This window comes from Sciurus vulgaris (genome assembly GCF_902686455.1).
Source record: "Sciurus vulgaris genome assembly, chromosome: 5".
Lineage (NCBI taxonomy): Eukaryota > Metazoa > Chordata > Mammalia > Rodentia > Sciuridae > Sciurus > Sciurus vulgaris.
The window spans coordinates 51699439-51720181 of NC_136465.1; the positions used below are offsets into that span (position 1 = coordinate 51699439).

Below are 20743 nucleotides of genomic sequence, written 5' to 3' on the forward strand. Positions count from 1 at the left end.
TTATGATGTGCAGTGTGTCATATCAGTGCCCCTCCCCAACAACCCCCAGGATTGAATCCAGAGGCACTTTATTACTGAGCTAATCTCTGTCCCTTTTCATTTTTAATTTTTGAGACAGGGTTACTGAGGCAGGTCTTAAACTTGCAATCTTCCTGCCTCAGCCTCCCTAGTTGTTGGGATTACAGACAAGTGTTACCACACCCAGCTCAAAACATTTATAAAATGTGTGATTAACCAGTAGTGTTGAAAACATTCAAAATCCTTCCCACGGGCTATTTGAAAATACATATTTAGCTGTTATCAATCATAGTTAGCCTGCTGTGCTTTAGCATTAGAAGTTATTCCTCCTATCAACTGCATGCTTGGACTTATTAATAATTCTCTATTCATCCCCTCATTCCTCCAGTTCTCTCTCTTCCCTCACTTTTCTGCACTCTTAGGCTCTGGTAACCTCTATTCTACTGTTTACTTATCTGAGATCAATTTTTAGCTTCCCCATATAAGTGAAAACATGGAGTATTCATCTTTCTGTGCCTGACTTATTTCACTTACCATAAAGCCCTCCAGTTCTACCCATGTTGCTGCAAATGACATAATTTCATTCATTTTTATGGTTGAAAAATATTTCATTGAGAACACGTTCGAAGCCATGGATTACTACGTATTTTTAATTTTTAAGACCATATTTCCTTTGTTGAAGAACAGCAACAGTAGTCTGTTTTTCACTTTGTCTTTATCCATGTACATTTGTTCACTTAAGTGGTAAAATGATTTAACCTATCCCTCACAAGTAGCAGTTGATTAGCAAGTTCTTTGCTATTCTTAAATATACTAACTAGTTAGTATATTAACTTAAATATACTAACTAGTTAATATTTAGATAGTTAAATATTTTAACTATCTTAAGTTGTGATGCTATTTCCAGTCTGTCCTATAGTTTCCTATGTTAAGGTAGGCTTCTTCAGCTCTATAGTAATCACAGGGTTCTTTACCTGAACCCAACTATTTTTAACCATCTTGTTGAAGTCATACTATATGCTTAGCATTTAAACTGGGGTATTCTGACCTACCATTAGTTGGTAATTAATGCATTGAGTTGTTCCATATTTCCCTGAGAGAGCTAATTTTCCTTACTCTTAAACTTGTTTTAAGAAGAGAGTGGCAGTAGAGACTCTGGAAGAAGAGACTTTGTTTTGATCCTCACTACCTTTAGGATGACTGTTTGTTCTGCACAAATGCTGAAGTTCTTCTGCTGACCACAGTCAATCCTCATTTTCCAATTCTTTCACCTCCTGCTGAACTTTTTTGTTAGTTTCATCTGGATTCTTACAATACTTTAACTCCTTATATTTCTAGTCTGTCAGCCCTCTTCTGTTTATGATTCCCAGCCTCATCTTTGTGATCCACCATTTAGAAATGTTTGCATTTCATTTCTAGTGATCCTCCCCTGTTGACCTGTCTTGTCAATCTCCAGCCTCTGTTTTTGTCAGTCTAAGGCTTTAGAGGTGCTTAGAAGGTTGTGTAACCATTTTGGTTGGAATCACTGTAAATCGATTCTTTTGAATCTTAACTTCATGGACTGATTGACAGTTTTATTTTTCCTCACTAATTGATTCCCTAACATCTTCCATACACAGACTTCTAAAACTTTTCTACTCTCTATAAATGCCCAAATCTATATTTATCTATTTTTCTTTTATAATGAGATGTTGCCTTCTAGTATAGTGAAACAGATGGAGGTCATTTTGCAGGGAACTCCTCAGCCTTCCTCTCTTATATTTTGAATTTATTTTCTGTGTTAACACGTGCTTTTCTGATCTTGTCTTGACTGAGTTATGTGTGTCCATTTTGATAAGGGATATTTTCATTATCTTTTCTTGATCCCAGTTGATCTCACCTCTCAGTTTCCTTAATGAGTTATCACTTTCTCATGTTCTATGAAGTTCTCGTCTATCCAACCCCTGTCCCGCTTTTAGTAGGTGGTTTTATTTCTGTTTTCCAGAAATAAGGGAAGCTATGAGAAATGGCACCCTCAACTTTTTCCCTTTTCCACTATCCCCCCTTTTGGTAGTTTATACTACCAAAGCCAAGTCTCTTTAACCATGTTCTAGAATCCACTTCTTTTCTAAACCAATGTTATCCAGTAGAATTTTCTGTATGGAATTGTTCTATTTTGGTGCTATCCAGTACTGTTAAGCCACTAGCTACATGTGACTTGGGCACTTGAAGCTAGTGTGAATGAAGAATTAAATTTATATTAATTAATTTAAACTGAATTAATTGAAAACTGCATGTTATAGTGGCTACTATTATGACTAGTACAGCTTCTAGACTTTAAGTACATAAAATGTTCATTCGTGTTTCTTGTTTCTTGAAATTCTTCAAGCGTGTTTGTCTTCTCTTCTACATTTAAACAGGTTTAACCTTTCCCATCGTAAATACCTAGATAATACTAAAACCCTTTACCCCTTATTTTTAGCTGCCAATTGTCTTCTTTCTGTTCCTTCATGGCAGTTTGTTGGTTTCTATAACTTAAGTACAATAAGGACTAAAAAGGGCTGTCATATAGTGAGATCTCCAATTATTTTTCTTTCTTTTCCCTCCCATATTTTTTTATTAGTGCATTATAGTTGTTCATAATGATAGAATTAATTGTTACATATTGATATATGTACATAGTAGAATAACGTAGTTTGGCCAGTATTATTGCTCGATAGTTCCCCTTTCCTTCCTGTCCTCCCTCCCTTTGGTCCCATTCTTCTCTATTGATTTCCCCTTCAAATTTTGTTGAAAATGAAAAATTTTCCATTTTTTTCTCTAGCTTCCACATATGAAAAAAACATATGACTCCTGAGTTTTGAGTTTGGCTTATTTTTCTTAACATAATATTCCCAATTTCCATGCATTTTCCTGCAGTTGACGTAATTTCATTCTTTATAACTGAATAAAACTCCATTGTTTTCTTTATCCATTCTTCCATTGACAGACACCTAGACTGGTTCCATGTACACATCTAGGCTGGTTCTATAGTTTGGCTATTGTGACTGTGCTGTTGCAAACATGGGCATCCATGTATCATTATATGCCAACTTCATTTCATATACCACTGTGGAGTGGTTTATGATTCAGTGGTAATACTGGATTGTTTAGTGTTTCCATTCCTGGTCTCTTGAGGAACTTTCATACAGATTTCCACAGTGCTTATACTAATTTATAATTCCACTAGCAGTGTGAAAGCGTTCCCTTTTTTCCAAATCCTCTCCAGCATTTATTATTATTTGTATTTGTGTTGGCTGCCATTCTAACTGGAGTGAGATGAAATCTCAGTTTAGTTTTGATTTGCATTTCCTTCCAACTATTTTTTTCAAATGAGAATCTAGTGCATACTTTATATTCCCAAAATTGATTGTTGATTGCTCTGTTTCTTGTAATTCGTGTGTCATTACTTTTCCTAGTTCTCTTTTCTCTCTGTTTGGTACTTTTTAATCTCTTTTTTTCCTCTGATGCTCCTAAATGTTGGTATTTCTCTTCTCAGACTTTATCCTGTTTCTTTACCCTTCTATTCTTATTCTTTTCTATCCATTCATGATGGGAGTAGATAGAACTCCCATAAATACTATAAATGCTGTAAATACTTACTGTTTCTTATAGCACTTTGTTTTCCTCTGCACATTAAGTTTATCCATATATATCGTGTTGCTTTTCTACTAGTTCATATGCCTCTTGGGGACTAGCACTGTTTTTGCACTTGATTCATTTGAATTTTTCAGTCTTAGGGAAGGATTTGTTTTATTTAATCCATACTGTGTCTTTTGGTTTCTGTGTAACAAATCCGATTTGCTTTTTTTGATTAGTCATAAAGACCCAGCCAAAATAGGCTTTGTTAAAACTCACCTGTTTAGTTGGGATTTTAGGAATGTGATATAATTATTATTCCGCAGTTATGTAAAACTCTCATAAGAATTTAAAGCTGTAATTTTAATATCTTTATATTAATACTAAAAAGTACTACTACTGAATGAATTGTTTTTCTTTACAGCCGGTTGCTGAACCAATCCCCATCTGTAGTTTCTGTCTTGGTACAAAAGAACAAAACCGGGAAAAGAAACCAGAAGAACTCATCTCCTGTGCAGACTGTGGCAATAGTGGTATGTGATTTCCTTTTTACCTTCTAACATTAGCCTGGTAAAGTAGAGGAAAGTGTGTGTAACTGAGTTGATACCCTTGATCCTTATGAAATTGATGTTTCAATCTGACTCTGGTGTAGGTAACTGAGATGAACTTCTATACTAGAGAGGGATTTGAAAAGCTGAAATGTTTAATTCAGTTAATTTAAATCACAGCTTAGATTGTTTTGTAATAATAATATCTACTTATTTTTTCCTGTTGATCTTTATATTTCATTATTGAACATCTGCTTAAATCACAGCAATCAATTTGAAGTTATTGCCGGTTTCTTTAATAATCACTACTTATCTTTCTTGATTTATGCCTCAGGCTCGATGCATAGAACCAGGATGATAACAGATTTGTTTTTCTTGATGGAAACTTACTTGTGTCACATGGGGACACAGAGTGTTGACACTGCAATTTGGTGAGCAATGTGAAATTCTGGGCCCTAAGAAAGATTTTGCAGAGTCTCTGAATTTCTTAGTTTCAGAGTTATTCTTTAAATTTTAAGAACTCATGAGGAAAGGCTTTAATAAACCAGTATTATTTTTTGATCATTGGCTTAATTTTCAATGTTTTATATGAGTAACCTTCAGGACTTAGTCCAGAAAACAAAGGCACACTGTAGAGGAAAGAGGAAAGAAATTTAATACTGAAACTAGGTATTTGTGAAATTTTGGAAGAGCTGAAGGGAGACAAGCTTCAAGTTGTCCTTTAAGGACTTCTGGGACACTGCAGAAACTGACCCACCAGAGGACCATGTTTGACTTTATCTAGGACAGATGGAAATAGGAGGCCAACCCAAAACTATTGAGTATAGGGTACTGAGATACTGAATTTTGTCATTATCACAATTGTCTCTGGAATAGCCTTGAAGGAGAAGAGTCAGTGCTGTTGTCTTCATGGCTTTGCTTATCATTAGAAAACAGTAATAGAAGGAGGATAATCTTTACCTCATTTCTGCCTTTCAAATATTCCTTGAGTACATCCAGTTGGAATTCAGCTAGGCTCAGTTCATATCTAGAGCCTAACTGCAAAGATGTGTAGGAAGTATAGTTTTTAGCTTTTTATTTTTAATGTGGGACTAGAAGAAGGTGGGACTAGATCTTGAGTGTTGGGTGACCATATCCACTAACCAAAATGAATCTGGATGGATTTAAATCTAAACTGTAAAATCATCAAAGAAGAAAGATATTATGTCATGTCATGCAGCGCTTTCCAGACTTTTTCTCAAATGTAATTTTATGGGAACCCAAATAAATAAAACAGAAAAGAATCTTTTCTTATTGAGGTGCAATTGAAATGGAGGTGGCAAAGTATTGTGTTATGGCTTTACCATTTAAGAAGAAGCATATTTGAGGAAGTCTCTTGAGTGTCTCTAAGCTATGGAAGAACATAATTTGTAAACTATTACTGTAGAGATAGTTTTTAAAGAAATAATAAATAATTAGTTTTGTATTACTGTAGAAATGGAAAACAGACTTTTTTCTTGGTATCAGGGATTGAACCCAGACATGCTTAACCATTGAGCTACATTCCTAGCCCCTTTCATTTTTTATTTTGAGACAGGGTCTCGATAAGTTGCTGAGGCTTGCTTTGATCTTGGGATCCTTCTGCTCAGCCTCCTGAGTGGCTGGGATTATAAGCATGTGCCACTGTGCCCAGCCATTTTTTATTTCATACTCTTTCCGTGGATCAGGAATTTACGAGTGCTTTAGCTTGGTGGTTTTGACTTGATATCTTTAATGGGGTTGCAGTTTTTTCTTTTTGTGTTGCCTGAGATTGAACCTGGGGCCTCGCACATGTTAGGCAAAAGGCACTCTACCACTGAGCTGCACCCCCAGCTACAGCTAAAATTTTAAGAAGTGCTATGGGCACCTGAAGGCTTCCATGATGGCTCACTTAACAGACTGGTGAGTTGATGCTACTGTCTCTCTAACGGCTGCTTGATTGTCTACAACATGACAACCTGCTTCCCCTGAGCCAAGTATCTGAGAGATAAGGTGGAATTTGCAATATCTTTTACAACTTTTAAGTTATAAGCCTTTTAAGTCATACTCTGTCATTTCATCCGTGTCCTATTGGTTACACAAATCAATCCCATTCAGTGTGGGAAAGGATCTATAAAAAGATAAAGTGATTGGAAGACACCTTGGCAACTGACCATTACAACAACCAAGGAAGAAAAGCATAGACATTCAAATATATGAAAATTAATATTTTCTAAATTGAAAACTAACATGCCTCAAATAAAAAGAGCATGAGTAGTTTGGGGGAAATAATCAGATTAGATATGGCAAAGGACTGGGTGTGGTAGTACTTACCTGTAATCCCAGCAACTCAGGAATCTGAGAGGAGGATTGTAAGTTTGAGGCCAGCCTGAGCAATTTGGCAAGGCCCTGTTCAAAAAAATGAAAAAAAGTCTTGGGGATGTAGCTCAGAGGTAAAGTGCCCCTAGGTGAAATCCCCAATCCAAAATGAATGAACGAATGAATGAATGAATGAATGAGTGATGCTATATGAGTTTATAGCAAGTGTTTGTTCGTAAGCATAAAGCCCAGAGTACTGCCTAGCAGTTTACAGAAGAGAAAATTGTCAGGCCTATAAAGTTTACCTAATAGCAATGTACATCAAAGCAGCAATGAAACATCATTTTACAATTTTTATACTAGTGAAAGGTGACAGGGTCCCAACTTAGAAATGATGAAATAATGGTTAAATATTTGTACTTTACTGATGGCACTGAATATTACAGCTTTTGGAAAATGTTTTGGTAATGCATCTGAACCTGTCACGCTATAAAAATGTTTAATTCATTTCACTCACCAGTCTTACTTTCAAGAATTTATTCTAAGGAATTAATTTAAAAGAAGGAAAAGATTTATAAACATGAAATAATTCATCTTAGTGTTCTCTCTTCAACTCTTATGGATAATATAGTCCTTGTACCCTAATGATAGGGAAATGGTCATGTAGGTTATGGTGTGTCATATCAGTATATGATCACTTTAAGGAATATGAGTGTGGAGGTTATTTGAATAAAATAAGGAAGAAAGGCAAAACCAAAACTTCATATTCTATAATTACAACCATATGAGGGCTGTTAGCTAGTTTTTATTAAGGAAAAGTAGAATGCGAAAATGGCTTTTATTCTATAATGATGAGATTATGGATGAAGTGCTCATTTCCTTCAGTGTTAGTGACAACCCTGGGCCTTGAGCATGCTAGAAAAACTACCATGGCTGCATCCTCAGACCTTTTTTAGATTTTCATTTTGAGACAGGGTCTAGATAAGTTGCCTAGGATGACCTGGAATTTGCAATCCTTCTGTCACAGCTTCCCAAGTAATGAATTATAAACCTAGTTGTTAGTAATGTTTTGATGATTAACTTACTATTTCATAAAAGAGAAAAGTCCTTAAAAATAGAAAAGAGGAGAAAGATGATTTAACAAGCCTTTTCTCTCATCAAAGAAAAATAAGCAGAACTTTTAGAGGAGAGGGATAAATCTTTTTAGAGTTGAGGGCAAAATAGTCTACATTAAATTTTTGAGAATCAAACCAGTACTACCTCCTGGAAAAGTCAACTCCTGAAAGAGTTTTTTGTTTGTTTGTTTTTTCTGTTTTCTGATCCCAACAGAAACATTGCTTTTGGTTTTAGTTTTAGATTAAGTGCCTTATATCATGAGCGAATAGCTTACTTTAAATGGTTAAATTTTCATTATATATTTTTAAATATAAAAGTAATGTTATCATTTTCAAAATGAGAGCACAAAAAGGTACAAAGGGAAATATAAAATCTTTTGCCTTCAAAATGTTTATAACTGCATTTACTAACATTATTAGCTTTTTCTGTATTCTTTCAGAAGTGGCCTGGGCAGGTGTTATGTGTACATACATGCTCTATGCCAGCTTAATAAAGTTTGAAGTGTATCTATAATCAATCTGAGGGAAGGTGTTCTAAATCCTACTTAGCCTTAATAAAACTGACGAGACCTTTAATGGCAAGCTTCTAGAACCATTTTGTTTTGATATGTTTTTGTATTTAAGGTAATTGCCTTTTTCTACATTACTTCTATAGTACAATTGCATAATAATTTTTGATTGTTTCATTCATGAATTTTTTTCCCCTTTTACTAGGTCATCCATCCTGTTTAAAGTTTTCCCCTGAACTAACAGTTAGAGTGAAGGCCTTACGGTGGCAGTGCATCGAGTGTAAAACATGCAGCTCCTGTAGAGATCAAGGCAAAAATGCAGTGAGTATCTTTGCTTTCCAATGTGTGTACTTCACTTAGAAGTAGAATGTTAAACTGGCAAATGAGGCTAATCATTTTGCAGTCACTCTGTAGCCTCTTTAAATTACATGTTATTAGTTTAGAATACTTGCTTATTTAGACTTAGAATATTTCTAGGTAGTTTGTAAATCATTGTAATCAAAATTTGCAGAGAACTAAGCCATTTTAAGGAAATTCTCACCAAATTTCTTTGAGTAATATGGAAACATTCATTTAGGAATGTTTGCTTCCTATTTACAACTTTTCCTTTTTTATTAAAACAGACCAGGGCTGCTTAGCTTTTTTCTGGCTGTTGTTGGATGTACTGGAAAGTAATGAACTGTAGCTCTCCAAAGGTTGGATGAAACAAAGCTAACTCAAACTGTTTACTTAGTTAATATATTTAAGGGAACATAATAATATCGTTAGTTCATCTCTTTTAAGATCTTTGAAGCCTCCTTGGTTTTATGAAGTCATGATCCTGATATGTTTCTGTTTCATAAATTTAAGCAGAACTATTTTTTCTTTTTTTAAGGATAACATGCTCTTTTGTGATTCATGTGACCGAGGTTTTCACATGGAATGTTGTGACCCACCACTCACAAGGATGCCAAAAGGTGAAAAATACTTTCAGAAATAAAATTGAGAGTATAAAGGAATATGTTAGTGAAAGCACATTGTAGCTACCATTAAAATAAAATAATAATTGATCTTTTGGGGGTTGTAGAAAGAGAACTGTCACATTAAGTGTAGGGACTTGTGTGATATCTTGAAATATCTCCTTTTTAAAAAAAAGAAAATGAAATTGTATTAGATCATGTCGATTATATGGCTACTCAGCACTTTTTAGTGGCCTGGAGCTATTGAGATCTGGTTTATTCAAAATTTAAAGAAAAAGCCTATTTATAAAATAAGTTTTATAAAGTTGTGAACAAATAAGTGTCCAGATCATAAGGTACAGGTTAATATTTTATTCTTTTGACTCCTGTTCCTTGAAGTATATTTGTTTATATGCCTTTTGTTTGCATTTACATGAAATATCATCTTATATGTTTATAGTTTCCTTAAAAGAACAATGAAGTTACTCCCGTTTTGTTCTGTCACCAATTCTACTTCAACTCTGATTGATTTAAAAGTATTTTAAGGGCACAGAGTATTTGATAATGTTTGTTAGGAGAAAGTTTTCCTGTGATGGAAAAGGACTCAACGCTACACTATAGCCAAGTTATGCATTTCAGAGTCTTTTTTGAAATTACTATTAGGCCATTCTATTGATTATTACCTTTTGAAAAGTCTTACATTTATACATATTAGAAGAATAAATAACCCTCTTTTCCATTTATGTGAAGTCTGGGCAAGAGGCCTCCTGAGATAAGACAAGATAAGGAAGGTTTTCTTAGAACTTCCATCTTGTGTACAAAAGAGGTTTTCCAGTTTATAACAGGAAATGTTACATCTTGAATTTATTTCATACTTAAAAGTGGTAAAAGAAGTACAGAGAGCTCTCATCATATTCTTTACTTAGCTTCCCTAATGTTATCTTACAGAAATATAACTGTCAAAACCAGGAAATTATGGGGTTGAGACTATAGCTCAGTGGCAGAGTGCTTTCTTATTAGCACATGAGAGGCACTGGGTTTCATCCTTAGCATCACATAAAAAAAAAAAAAAAAAAAAAAAAAAAAGGCATGATGTCCATTTACAATTACAGTTAAAAAAAAAAACAGGAAATGTTGATATGGTATGGCTAACTAATCTTATTTGAATTTTTGGCTCAAGGTTCAATCTAGGACCTCCATTACATTTAGTTGTTATATTACTTTAGTCTTTTTCTGTCTGTGATAATTCCTGATGGTAATTTTTTGACACTTTCCTAACCTTGACCAATTATTTCACAGAAATAATTTCCCTCAAGTTGGGTTTTTTTTCCCCCGCTGTCTCATTATTAAATTGAGGTTATGAATTTTGACAGTGTCACACAGGTGTTGTGGTGCCCTTCCCAGTGCATCATAACAGAGGTATAAGATAGCGATATGTCTTATTACTAGTAATGTCAGTTTTGATCTTTTGATTACAGTGAAGAAATCTGACAGACACCTTAAGCTTATTGTTTGTCCCCTTTTCTCACTAACTCTAGCATCTCTGAATGATGCTTTCTCACTACTTATTACTCTGATGCCTGCATAGTGATGACTCTCTGTGCATCATTCTTTCTACATTTGTTAGTTGAAATTCTACTGTAAAGAGGAGCTGTCCCTTTCTTACATTTATTTATTCAATTTGTGTCATTATGAACTCATAAATATTTCTTTTATACTTTAAACTTTCATCCATTGCTCTGATTATTATTTTTATTATTTTTGCTCAAATTGTCCCCGATTTGGCCATTGGGAATACCTTCAGGTTGACTCCTGTGGTCCTTTTTTAACATGCCTCTGTAATTTTTTGAGCACGTCTTTATTTTCTGACAGTATTAGATCTTCCAGGTTATCTTGTATTTTCCTTGCCCTGACTTGGAATCTACCATCACCCTTAGAAGCCTGGCATCATTGGAGTCCTGGTTATAGAACAGAGACTTTTAATTGAGAATTAGTGGATTCCATCCATTTGTAAGCTTCAAGGGTATATGTGAACCCCTTCCAGTTATTTCTAGAATTTTGTGTATATATGTAGAACTTTCATCAGATTTTCAATTGTTAGTCCTTACCTGAAAGAGGTTAAGATCTTGAGTAAGACTGTTTGAAATCTTTCAATTATTTATGTCTATCATACTTTTGTGTGGAATTTTACTTCTTTATAGGCATGTGGATATGTCAAATATGTCGACCTAGGAAAAAAGGACGAAAACTTCTACAAAAGAAGGCCGCACAGATAAAACGGCGCTATGCTAATCCAATAGGACGTCCAAAAAACAGGTTAAAGAAACAAAACACGGTGTAAGTTGTACTTGTGGCAAGGTGAGGGGAGAAAAGAATAGGGTCTTCTCTATAGTGTAGGATTCATTTGTTTTCTTATGAAAATTTTTTCTTGTTGTAACTGGCGCTTATATATTTAACAGGGCTAATATTTATTAAAATAATAAATTAATAAAGTGCCAGCCACTATTCTAAGTGCTTTACATGCATTGAAACATTTAATTATTCCAAAACCCCAATGAAATGTAACTATTGTGTTACTTAGGGTTTTGAAAGAGGAAACTAAGGCCTAGGTAAGTTATCTTGCACAAGGATACATAGTAAATGTTGAATTGGGATTAAAATTCAGGTAGGGAAGCATGACTTTTAACCATTGTGTTATATTGCTTTTCATATAAAAAAATAGCAAAGAAAATTTTTGTTATTGTAGTATTTTACAGGTTCCTCTCTTAATCTATTCTCAGTTGTTTCGATTGAGGTGATAACCAAGTCCCATTTTTGTATACTTCTGATATAAAGTAATGTGTTTTTATCTATTAGCAGACATCAGAAATTATGGACTAGGAAACTAGGCAATGTCTGGAGGATGTGGGACAAGACCGAGTAGCTAATTCTTTTTTTTTTTTTTTAATTTCTATAGTAATTCGTTATTGATGATATATAAACTCACTTCTGGTCTATGAACCTCTCTTTGCTCTCAAAAATTTTACCTTCCTTTTCTATACTTAATACTACCTTGAAAGTGATATAACTGAAATGAATGAATGTTAGCAGTCTGAAATATGTAGAACCAGTATGATAGTCTATATTTTTAATCTTAAGAAATCAAGCTTTAATATTTCTACAAAATGATCTTTTGATTTCTGACATCCAGAAAGAAACTCATCTTTGTGTTTAAAGGTAAAAGTATAATTCTGAGTTGGTATAAAGATCACAGTATTATCAGTTTTTAAATCTGGAAGGAGGTTAGGTCTTCTGTGATCCAACTCTCATTTCACTAATGAAGATACTAGTATGTAGAGATTTTGATTTGTCTAAGATATGTAGCTAGTAAAGTGACAGAATTGACTTGCTCATGCTCATGTCTTTGACTTTCTGGCTTAGGATTTGTCTTACTATAACTAGGTGTCCTGGAAATAGGTGTTTCTAATAATAATATACTTCTTATTTGTATGCTATTTATAGTTTATAGAACTTTCTTAACACATTGTTTTGTAAAGCTGTAGGTTGTTTTCTATGTTGTATATTAAGTTGCAACCTTATAATGATTTCTTTTTAATAGTTTTGTTTTTTCCTTGTTTGATTCTTTAGATCAAAGGGTCCCTTCAGCAAAGTTCGAACTGGCCCTGGGAGGGGTCGGAAACGTAAAATCACTCTCTCCGGACAGTCAGCATCATCATCAGAAGAAGGATATTTAGAGCAAATAGATGGCTTGGACTTCTGCAGAGATAGCAGTGTCCCCTTGAAGTTCAACAAGAAAACCAAAGGGCTCATTGATGGCCTTACCAAATTCTTCACCCCTTCCCCTGATGGGCGGAAAGCTCGAGGGGAAGTGGTAGACTACTCTGAGCAATATAGAATCAGGAAAAAGGGCAACAGAAAATCAAGCACTTCAGATTGGCCCACAGGTAAAAGTTTGAAACAAACTTAGAAACAAAACTATTCCAAAATTGTATTGTTTGGAGTAATGCTCGTTCGTTAGAGTAGATTTATACTTGATAATAAAAAATTGATTATGGAATATAACAATGTATTAAAGACACATATTTACGTGATACTGTGGTAGAATTAGAGGCTAGAGATGAAGTTGTAGAGTGGACTAGTTGGAACTCTTGGGCAAAAAGAAACTAATATTTTGGTAGAAGCACAGAGAATCTACCTATAGAAATTTGGGGTATAACTTTGAATTAAGGATAAATTTGCATTTCATAAATTACTAAATGAAACATGTAATGAGCTTGATGATGCTTGCTATATTCCTGGGAGGAATTTGGAAAGATCAGAAGTGGTTAAACTGATGTTGAACATACAGAGAAAGACTAAAATATATGTAAATGTGATAAGGTCACTGATTTTTCTACTTCACATTTTGGGAAATTTATTTGGAAGTTCTCATGGGTTAAATGGAGAGAGAAGGTAGGGGACAAAATGCTATGGACTATTTGCCTATATATTAGGCTGAGTTCCCTAGTTTTCAAGTTAGAAAACATCTGTAGAGAGAACTCAGTATAGTAGATAATCAGGTCAGAGGAGAAGACTTTGATTAGTTGTCCAGATAATTAAATCTTAAGATAGCATCATTACTGAGCTTTGAATTTAAAGTACCTAGAAGGAAGTAGAAAGGGCTCTGAGAAAAGTAGATGAATGAGGATGAACTCTTGGATCACAAGAATAAAGTTATAGTGTTTGACTTACTGCAGGAGAATTTCTTAACTTTGATACCCTCTCCCTGGTGTCCCTTTGGTAAGTGTATTCACTGCTTCTTCATTCCTGCTTATATAAGTGGTTGATTGGTCCAGTACAGGAGATAATATCCTCACCATTATCAGGTTCTCCTTTTTCTGCTTTATTGATTGGCTTTTCACCAGAATGGCATCAACTATTTACTCTTTAAGTGTTCAAGACTTTTCATGTCTTTTATCAGCTTTGTAGACTATAGATAAGCTTAATTCTGAGCATGCTTATTTAAGAAAATATGTAATCCATTTAGGTTAGACTTCAAATGAAAGAATTTCAAAACAAATCTAATGAAAGACATTTTTGCACTAACCATTTGCACTGGAGATGAATTATTAAAAGAATTACGGGAAAGTTTTAGAAATAGAAATTGTTAGAGCAAATGTATAAAGTATACAGAGAATTAACATTAAACTGTAGGCATTGTTGTGTTTGCTTTAATAGGCTCTGTCATTTTCTCTATTATAAACTTATAAAGAACAATTTGTACATAATTTTACACTGCTACAGAGTGCTATACTAGATCTGTGCCTGCATCCATATGTGTCATGCACTAGGGGGCATTAAAGTTACATAGTACCTTTAGATTGTACTTTTTTTTTTTTTTTCAGTTTGGGAATATTGTCAACAATGAGTCTTTGTCCTTTTTCTTCTTGTACTAATTGAATAACAGACAGCCTGTATGTGCAGTCGATTTGAAAAGAACTGTCACTGATTGGTCTTTTCAGCCATACTCATACAAAGAGGAAATGAGGCCATCAGCAGTGTCATCTTCAAATGCAAAGGATATTGATCTACATAACCCCAAATACTCCCTTCACTAATTTTTTTGCCCAGTTGAGGAAGAGCCATCATTTAGTGGATGATTATCATAATTTTTCATACTTACCCAGAGGATTATCACCTGTGGTCCTCAGGTTTGTGGAGTTTGTGCTTTAACAGGGCACCCAGAAAGTGAGGGGAGTTAGTACTTCCTGGTATCAGTTAAGGTAGCTACTTTGAAGATTATCTTTTTGAATGTTGACACATTAAAATCATACTGAAAGTGTCATATTCATACTATTTCAAAATAAATTTTATACTCCTTGTTCTGCCTATTAAAATGTAAACTATTAATGACGTTTAAATTTGGTTATGTCATATTTTTGAAAGCTTTAAGACAACTCAGGATGTTCACTAAAAGGCAGATATAATATGTAAAGATTCTTTATTGAGCTGTCTTTCTAGAAGTCAGTTTAATGCTGTCCTTTTTTCTGTTATATAAATAGTATTAAAGTCTTCAGGTTGAAAGTTCATGTATTAAATAAAGGATAGTGCAAATAACATGTGAGTCCTTTCTTTATGTGCAGACAATCAGGATGGCTGGGATGGCAAACAAGAAAATGAGGAGCGACTTTTTGGGAGCCAGGAAATCATGACTGAGAAAGATATGGAATTATTTCGTGATATCCAAGAACAAGCACTGCAGGTAAAGTTGGATGTTCAGATTGGACAGTCAGGCAACTTGTTCATGGATAAGAAACAGAATTGATTACGTTGTAGGTAAAGCAGTTTATCTGTCTGTTTTGAGAAAGGTTTGGTTTGTTTGTATATGTAGTTCTGCTGGCTAGGGTATTCCTTTCAAACCCATAACTGTTTCAGTTTTGGAGATAAACATACTGCTTTGATTACCAATATTAAGTCAATTTAATTTTAAAGTTTTCTGTCCTGTTGTATGAAGAGGAGTTTGGGGTTTGACCAAAAAACAAAAACAAGCTTCTTGTGAGTAATAAAGCATCTGTAATTATTAGTTCAAGAAATATTTGTTAAATGCTTCTGTCTTAATCATTTGTGACATGGCAAACTATAAATATATAGACAAAAAAGTCTGTTTATGTGCCAGGTGCTATATAGATGCCAAAGTAAATGACAGGATTCCTTCTCTCAAGTACAGTGTGTAAAAGACTTGCAGATAAAAATTTCATTAGTATGAAAAATTTCATTATGTAGGACACAGTGTTGGAAGAATAGGGAAGCAAGCATCTACCTTGGGAAGTTCAGAGGATGATTCAATGAGGGGTCTTAAAGGATATAGAGTAACTTGTCAGAATAACAGGGTTTGGGGTCACATCTGATCAGAAGGAACAGAAGTGAAAATGAACAGATCCAGGAAAGAGGAAAGCATGCTTACTTGTGGAAATTTAAGTTCTTTAGGATGAAGAATATAGGGTGTAGAGAATGCAGGAGGTGAGTTGGAAAAGTGCAGGGATTAGATCTTATAGTCTCTTCTAAATTATGTTCATTTTTCTTTCTCCTTCTCTGCTTCCAGCCAACTTATCTGCATAAGCCAAATTAAGTTCTCTTATCTTGATATAATTTTTAAAGCTGATGCTACAGATTGTACAATTGTATAACTAAAATAATTGTACAATTGTATAATTAAAGTATTTTGTATTAAGAGACCTGCCTGTTGGTGATTAGCTTCTTTATGTGTGTAATTATGTGAGTACTTTTGAAAAATTAAAACAGCAGTATAATTACTTAGTAAGCATTTACTCAGCATTCTACCATATTATGATTGAGCAAAGTACTGGCTATAAGTGGTTTAAGACCTGATCTGTCATATAGTAATTTTTACTTTGAATAAGTATCTCAACCTCTCAAGGGATGGGGGTTTTTGTTGTTGTTGGTGGTGGTGGTGTTGTTTTCCTATCAGTAAGTAAAATGAAACATTTTAAGTATTATAATTCAGATTACACTAATTGTATTGCTAATGTTCTTTATAGCAGAAGAAAACAACTTTTCCTGGGGCACTGTGCAATCTAAGATCATGTGTTTCATTTAGTTTTCATTTCTCTTTAGTCTTCACAGTCTGTATCTTTCATGACCTTGGTAATTTTGAAGTATACAGATCATTTATGTCATAAAATATCTATTACTTTGAGATTGTTCTATGTTTTATCATGATTTTAAAAATACTACAGAGGGGATGTGTTCTCCTCAGTGCTTCATATCAGGAGATATATAATATCTCTTTGCCTTACTGAAGTGATATTAATTTCGATTACTCAATTAAAGTGTTTTTCTACCATGTAAAATTATTATTTTCTATCATTAATTATCTAGTGGTGACATATTTTGAGACCATGCAAACATCCTGTTTTTTTATGAAACTTTTACCTGCTGGATTTAGCATCCAGTGATGATTTTCACCTGAAATATTTGCTTTGTTGGTTGGCAAATATGATTTGCTAATTCCATTTCTTTTACATTTATTAAATGGCATTCTATAAAGAAGAGTCTTTTCTCCTTCCCATTTATTTATTCATTCTTTTAGGAACCACATTATTTTATTTTATGGGTTATATAATTTGTTGCTATTAATTTTTCTATTTTGATGCTTAAATTGTTCCAAGTTTGGGGAAGGTCTGGCTCTTGTGTCCTTTTGACATGTCTCATCCTTTTTATTTACTTCTGGCCACCACAAGATGTTCTGGGCTCTTACTGTGCTAGCCTAGTTACCTGGTACCTTTAAGTGGAGAATGGAAATAAATGGTAGTTGTGTTTGTCAACTTTTCATCGATGTGATAAAAATACCTGAGATAATCAACTTCAAAGGAGGAAAGATTTATTTTGGCTCACCGTTTCAGCGGTTTCAGTCAATGATCACTTGACCACATTGCTTTGAATCTGTGGCAGCATAGTACATCATGGCAGAAATGCATGGTGGCCAGGATTGAAAAAGAGAGGGGAGCAGGCAGGGGCCCAATGTCACTTTCAAGGGCCTGCTCCCAATGATCTTCCTTCCTGTAGGCCCCACCTCCTAAAGGTTCCACCAACTCCAGTATCACCTTCAGTTGAGGTGGTCTTTGGGGGACATTTAAGATCCAAACCATAACAGTAATTCTGTCTTTGTACTTGCTTAGGCTCAAAGAGGTATTATCCTTGATTCTTTTTCTTTCTTTCTTATACTCCACATTCAAATCCACCTAATAATTCTGCCTTCAGCATATATTCAGAATATGACTACTACTTACTGCTTCAAAAACATTGTCATCTCTGGATGCTTGGACTCTTATAATAGTCCCTGGACTAATCTCCTGGCTTCTGCTTTTGCCTCTCACATCAGCGCAGAGGCCAGGTTAATTATTTTCATACTTAAATTGAAAACTTGTGCTCAGAAAACCTTCAGTGTCTTTCAGTCTTTCTTGGAATTTTAAAAACTAAAATCTGTACCCTCATCTCTGAGGTTTTGTGTGATCTTGTATCTGCTTCCCTCTCTGGATACTTTTCTTCTACTCATGCCATTATTTACTCCAGTCACAGACCTCTTCCTTTTAAACATACTGAGCACACCTAGTGTTTTGGTGCCTTTGTTCTTGCTATTCTGTTTGATTGCCTTTCTTAGTTGGCTCCACTGCTCACTCCCTTTGGGTCTCTGCTCATAATGTCATGTTATTAAAGAGGACTTCCCTAACCCCTAACTAAGACAGCACATTTTTAACCACATTGTATCACTCCTCTATCCACTCACTTGTCTGCTTTTCCTACATAGTACCATCTCTTGAATTTAAATATTTATTTTTAGAATATAAGTGCCTTGAGAACAGAGACTTTCTCTTTGGTCATTTCTTTATACTGAGTAAAGGCTCAGCAAATATTTGTTTAATGAATAGTTATTCAAATGAAATTTTCTGCTGGGGGCAGTGGGGCAAGAGCTGTATAAAATGATACAAGTGTGGAGATAACAATAACTAGAGAGTGAGTTAAAAGGGAATGCTGTGTATGATTTTGTCAACTACTATTTTCAACCAATTTTCTATGTATAGCTCTAGTGCTCTAATAAAAAATGATAAATTAAAAAAGGAATGCTGAGCTTTGATGAAGACAATGGAAAACAATGTAAATTTATATGGATAATTATCTTTCTCATTTTATGTTTCTTCCACCTTTTTATTAAACTTATTATGGTCCATTTATGTGTCTGGTATCAAGGAAATATACAACTAGATATTAGAAGTCTAATTCATGTTTGTGTGTGTGTGTCTGTCTGTGTGGTACTAGGGTTTGAATTCAGGGCCTTGCAGTGCTAGACAAGCATTCCAACTCTGAGCTACACTCTCAGTCCTTTTTAAAAATTTTATTTTGAGACAGTCTTGCCCAAGTTGCTTAGATTGGCCTTGAACTTAAGATCATCCTATCTTAGTATCCCAGGTTGCTGGGATTACAAGCTGCACCACCACACCCAGCTTATTAATTCATGTTTATTTAACTGGCAGTGCACTGAAATTCTGATGATGGTGATATTTCTCCATGAGATTCATTCATTCATGTGCTTAGCTTAGTACTTGAGTTGTCAGTGAGGACACAGGCTTTGTCTCATGAAGCTTTCAGTCTCAAAATTGAGACATACAATGAAAAATCAGAATAAAATTGTAATTACAAACTGATAGGTAGTAGGAAGAAAATAAGTGAGAGATTGTAACAGGGCTTCCTGATCTAGATTGCTAGAGGTTGAGACTGGAATGTGTGAGAATGGAAGACTTTTGAGGAAGTATTTATACAAGGATCTAAAAGATGGATAAAAAGTCAGTAAGGCCAAAAGCTTAAAAAAAAAAAAAAAAAGAATTACATGACAGACTGTGTAAATGTCTTGAGGAATGAAAGAAATTGATAAATTTGAGGAACTCAAGTTTAATGTAATTAGAGTATAATGAATTAAGAGTTACACATATGAAGTTGAGGAGATATACATAGGCCAGAAGAATTAGAATTGGGTTTTTATCTTAGTTGTAATGGGAAGCCATGAAATGGTTTTTAGAAAGGAAATAGTAGGGTTATATTTGCATTAAAATTTGTTTTTCTTGGCCTGTGTATGAAGAATAGGTTGTAATTAAGCAAAAATGGAAATGGAAACCACTTTCTCTGCAGGGTTTTGATGGTAGCTTGGATTAAAGAGATGGCAATGGAAATAGTAGAGAAGTAGACAGATTTAGAGTGTATTTTGAAGATGAAATCAGAAAGTATTGACAGATTTGGTGTGTAGTTGATGGAGGTTGTCAAGGATGATCCAGATTATCTGAATTAATGTAATAAGAGAAAGTGGTTTGAAGCCAATTGGGATTAAAATAGGTTTTGAATAATAAAAGGATTCATAAAGATAACTCAGAAATTCCTTTTTGAGAGCTCAGATTTGGCTTAGTACAAACTGCTTCAGCCTTCTCTTCTTGAGCCTCTTCCTCCTCCTCTACCCTTTTTTACCTTCTTCTCTTCCTCTTCCCCCCTCCTCTCTATTGACTATCCAACCCAGGCATTGTACTTGCTAGCCAAGTGCTCTGCCACTAAGTTACATGCCCATCACCTTGTTTTGAATATTTTCCAGGAAGATTTTATTTTTATTATGATTTCTTAGGCTGTCTTGCAACATAAGCAAAAAGTAAATGATAAAGGAGTTAACATTGCAGTTCATCCAACCCACAACTCATCATTTTTTGAGTGCCTGTTATGTTATATAAACTGCAACGTGTGGAACTATAGGAAAGACATAGTTTAAATTCTTATAGATCTTACAATCTATTAGGAAACTGTAAAGGTGTTGAAGAATGAAAGAACTTAATACATTTGAATAAAGAATTATTGAATTGCTTAGCAAGTTTTTTAAAACATTTTTTAAAGGTTTAATTAGTTTCGAATTTTTTAAAAAAATTGTTGTTGGCAGTAGGGGAGAAAGTGATATAGTTCACTTGGTACTGTGTTCCATCTCTAGCTGTACAGAATATACTTCCATAAAAAAGAGACTTCTCTAAAAAGATAAATGGAAGCATAAAAAAGTTAGTAGTATGTCTTTTCAAAGAACCAGTTCTAGGTTTAATAGATGCTTTGTGTGTCGTTTTATTCTCTGTTGCATTGATTTCAGCTCTGATCTTAATTATTGCCTTCCTTCTACTGAT

General features: G+C 34.3%; 1 protein-coding gene across 4 annotated transcripts in view; it reads left to right on the forward strand.

Moving 5' to 3' along the window:
- KAT6A (lysine acetyltransferase 6A) overlaps positions 1–20743 on the forward strand; it is a 95581-nt gene that overhangs the window by 44426 nt on the left and 30412 nt on the right. For 3 of the 4 annotated variants that reach the window (XM_079140612.1, XM_079140613.1, XM_079140614.1), the window contains 6 exons: positions 4040–4148; positions 8309–8424; positions 8978–9059; positions 11243–11378; positions 12669–12985; positions 15164–15282. In XM_079140612.1, the coding sequence (XP_078996738.1) occupies positions 4040–4148; positions 8309–8424; positions 8978–9059; positions 11243–11378; positions 12669–12985; positions 15164–15282 (879 nt within the window). The remainder of the gene's footprint in view (positions 1–4039; positions 4149–8308; positions 8425–8977; positions 9060–11242; positions 11379–12668; positions 12986–15163; positions 15283–20743) is intronic. The other variant, XM_079140615.1, reaches the window with a different exon arrangement.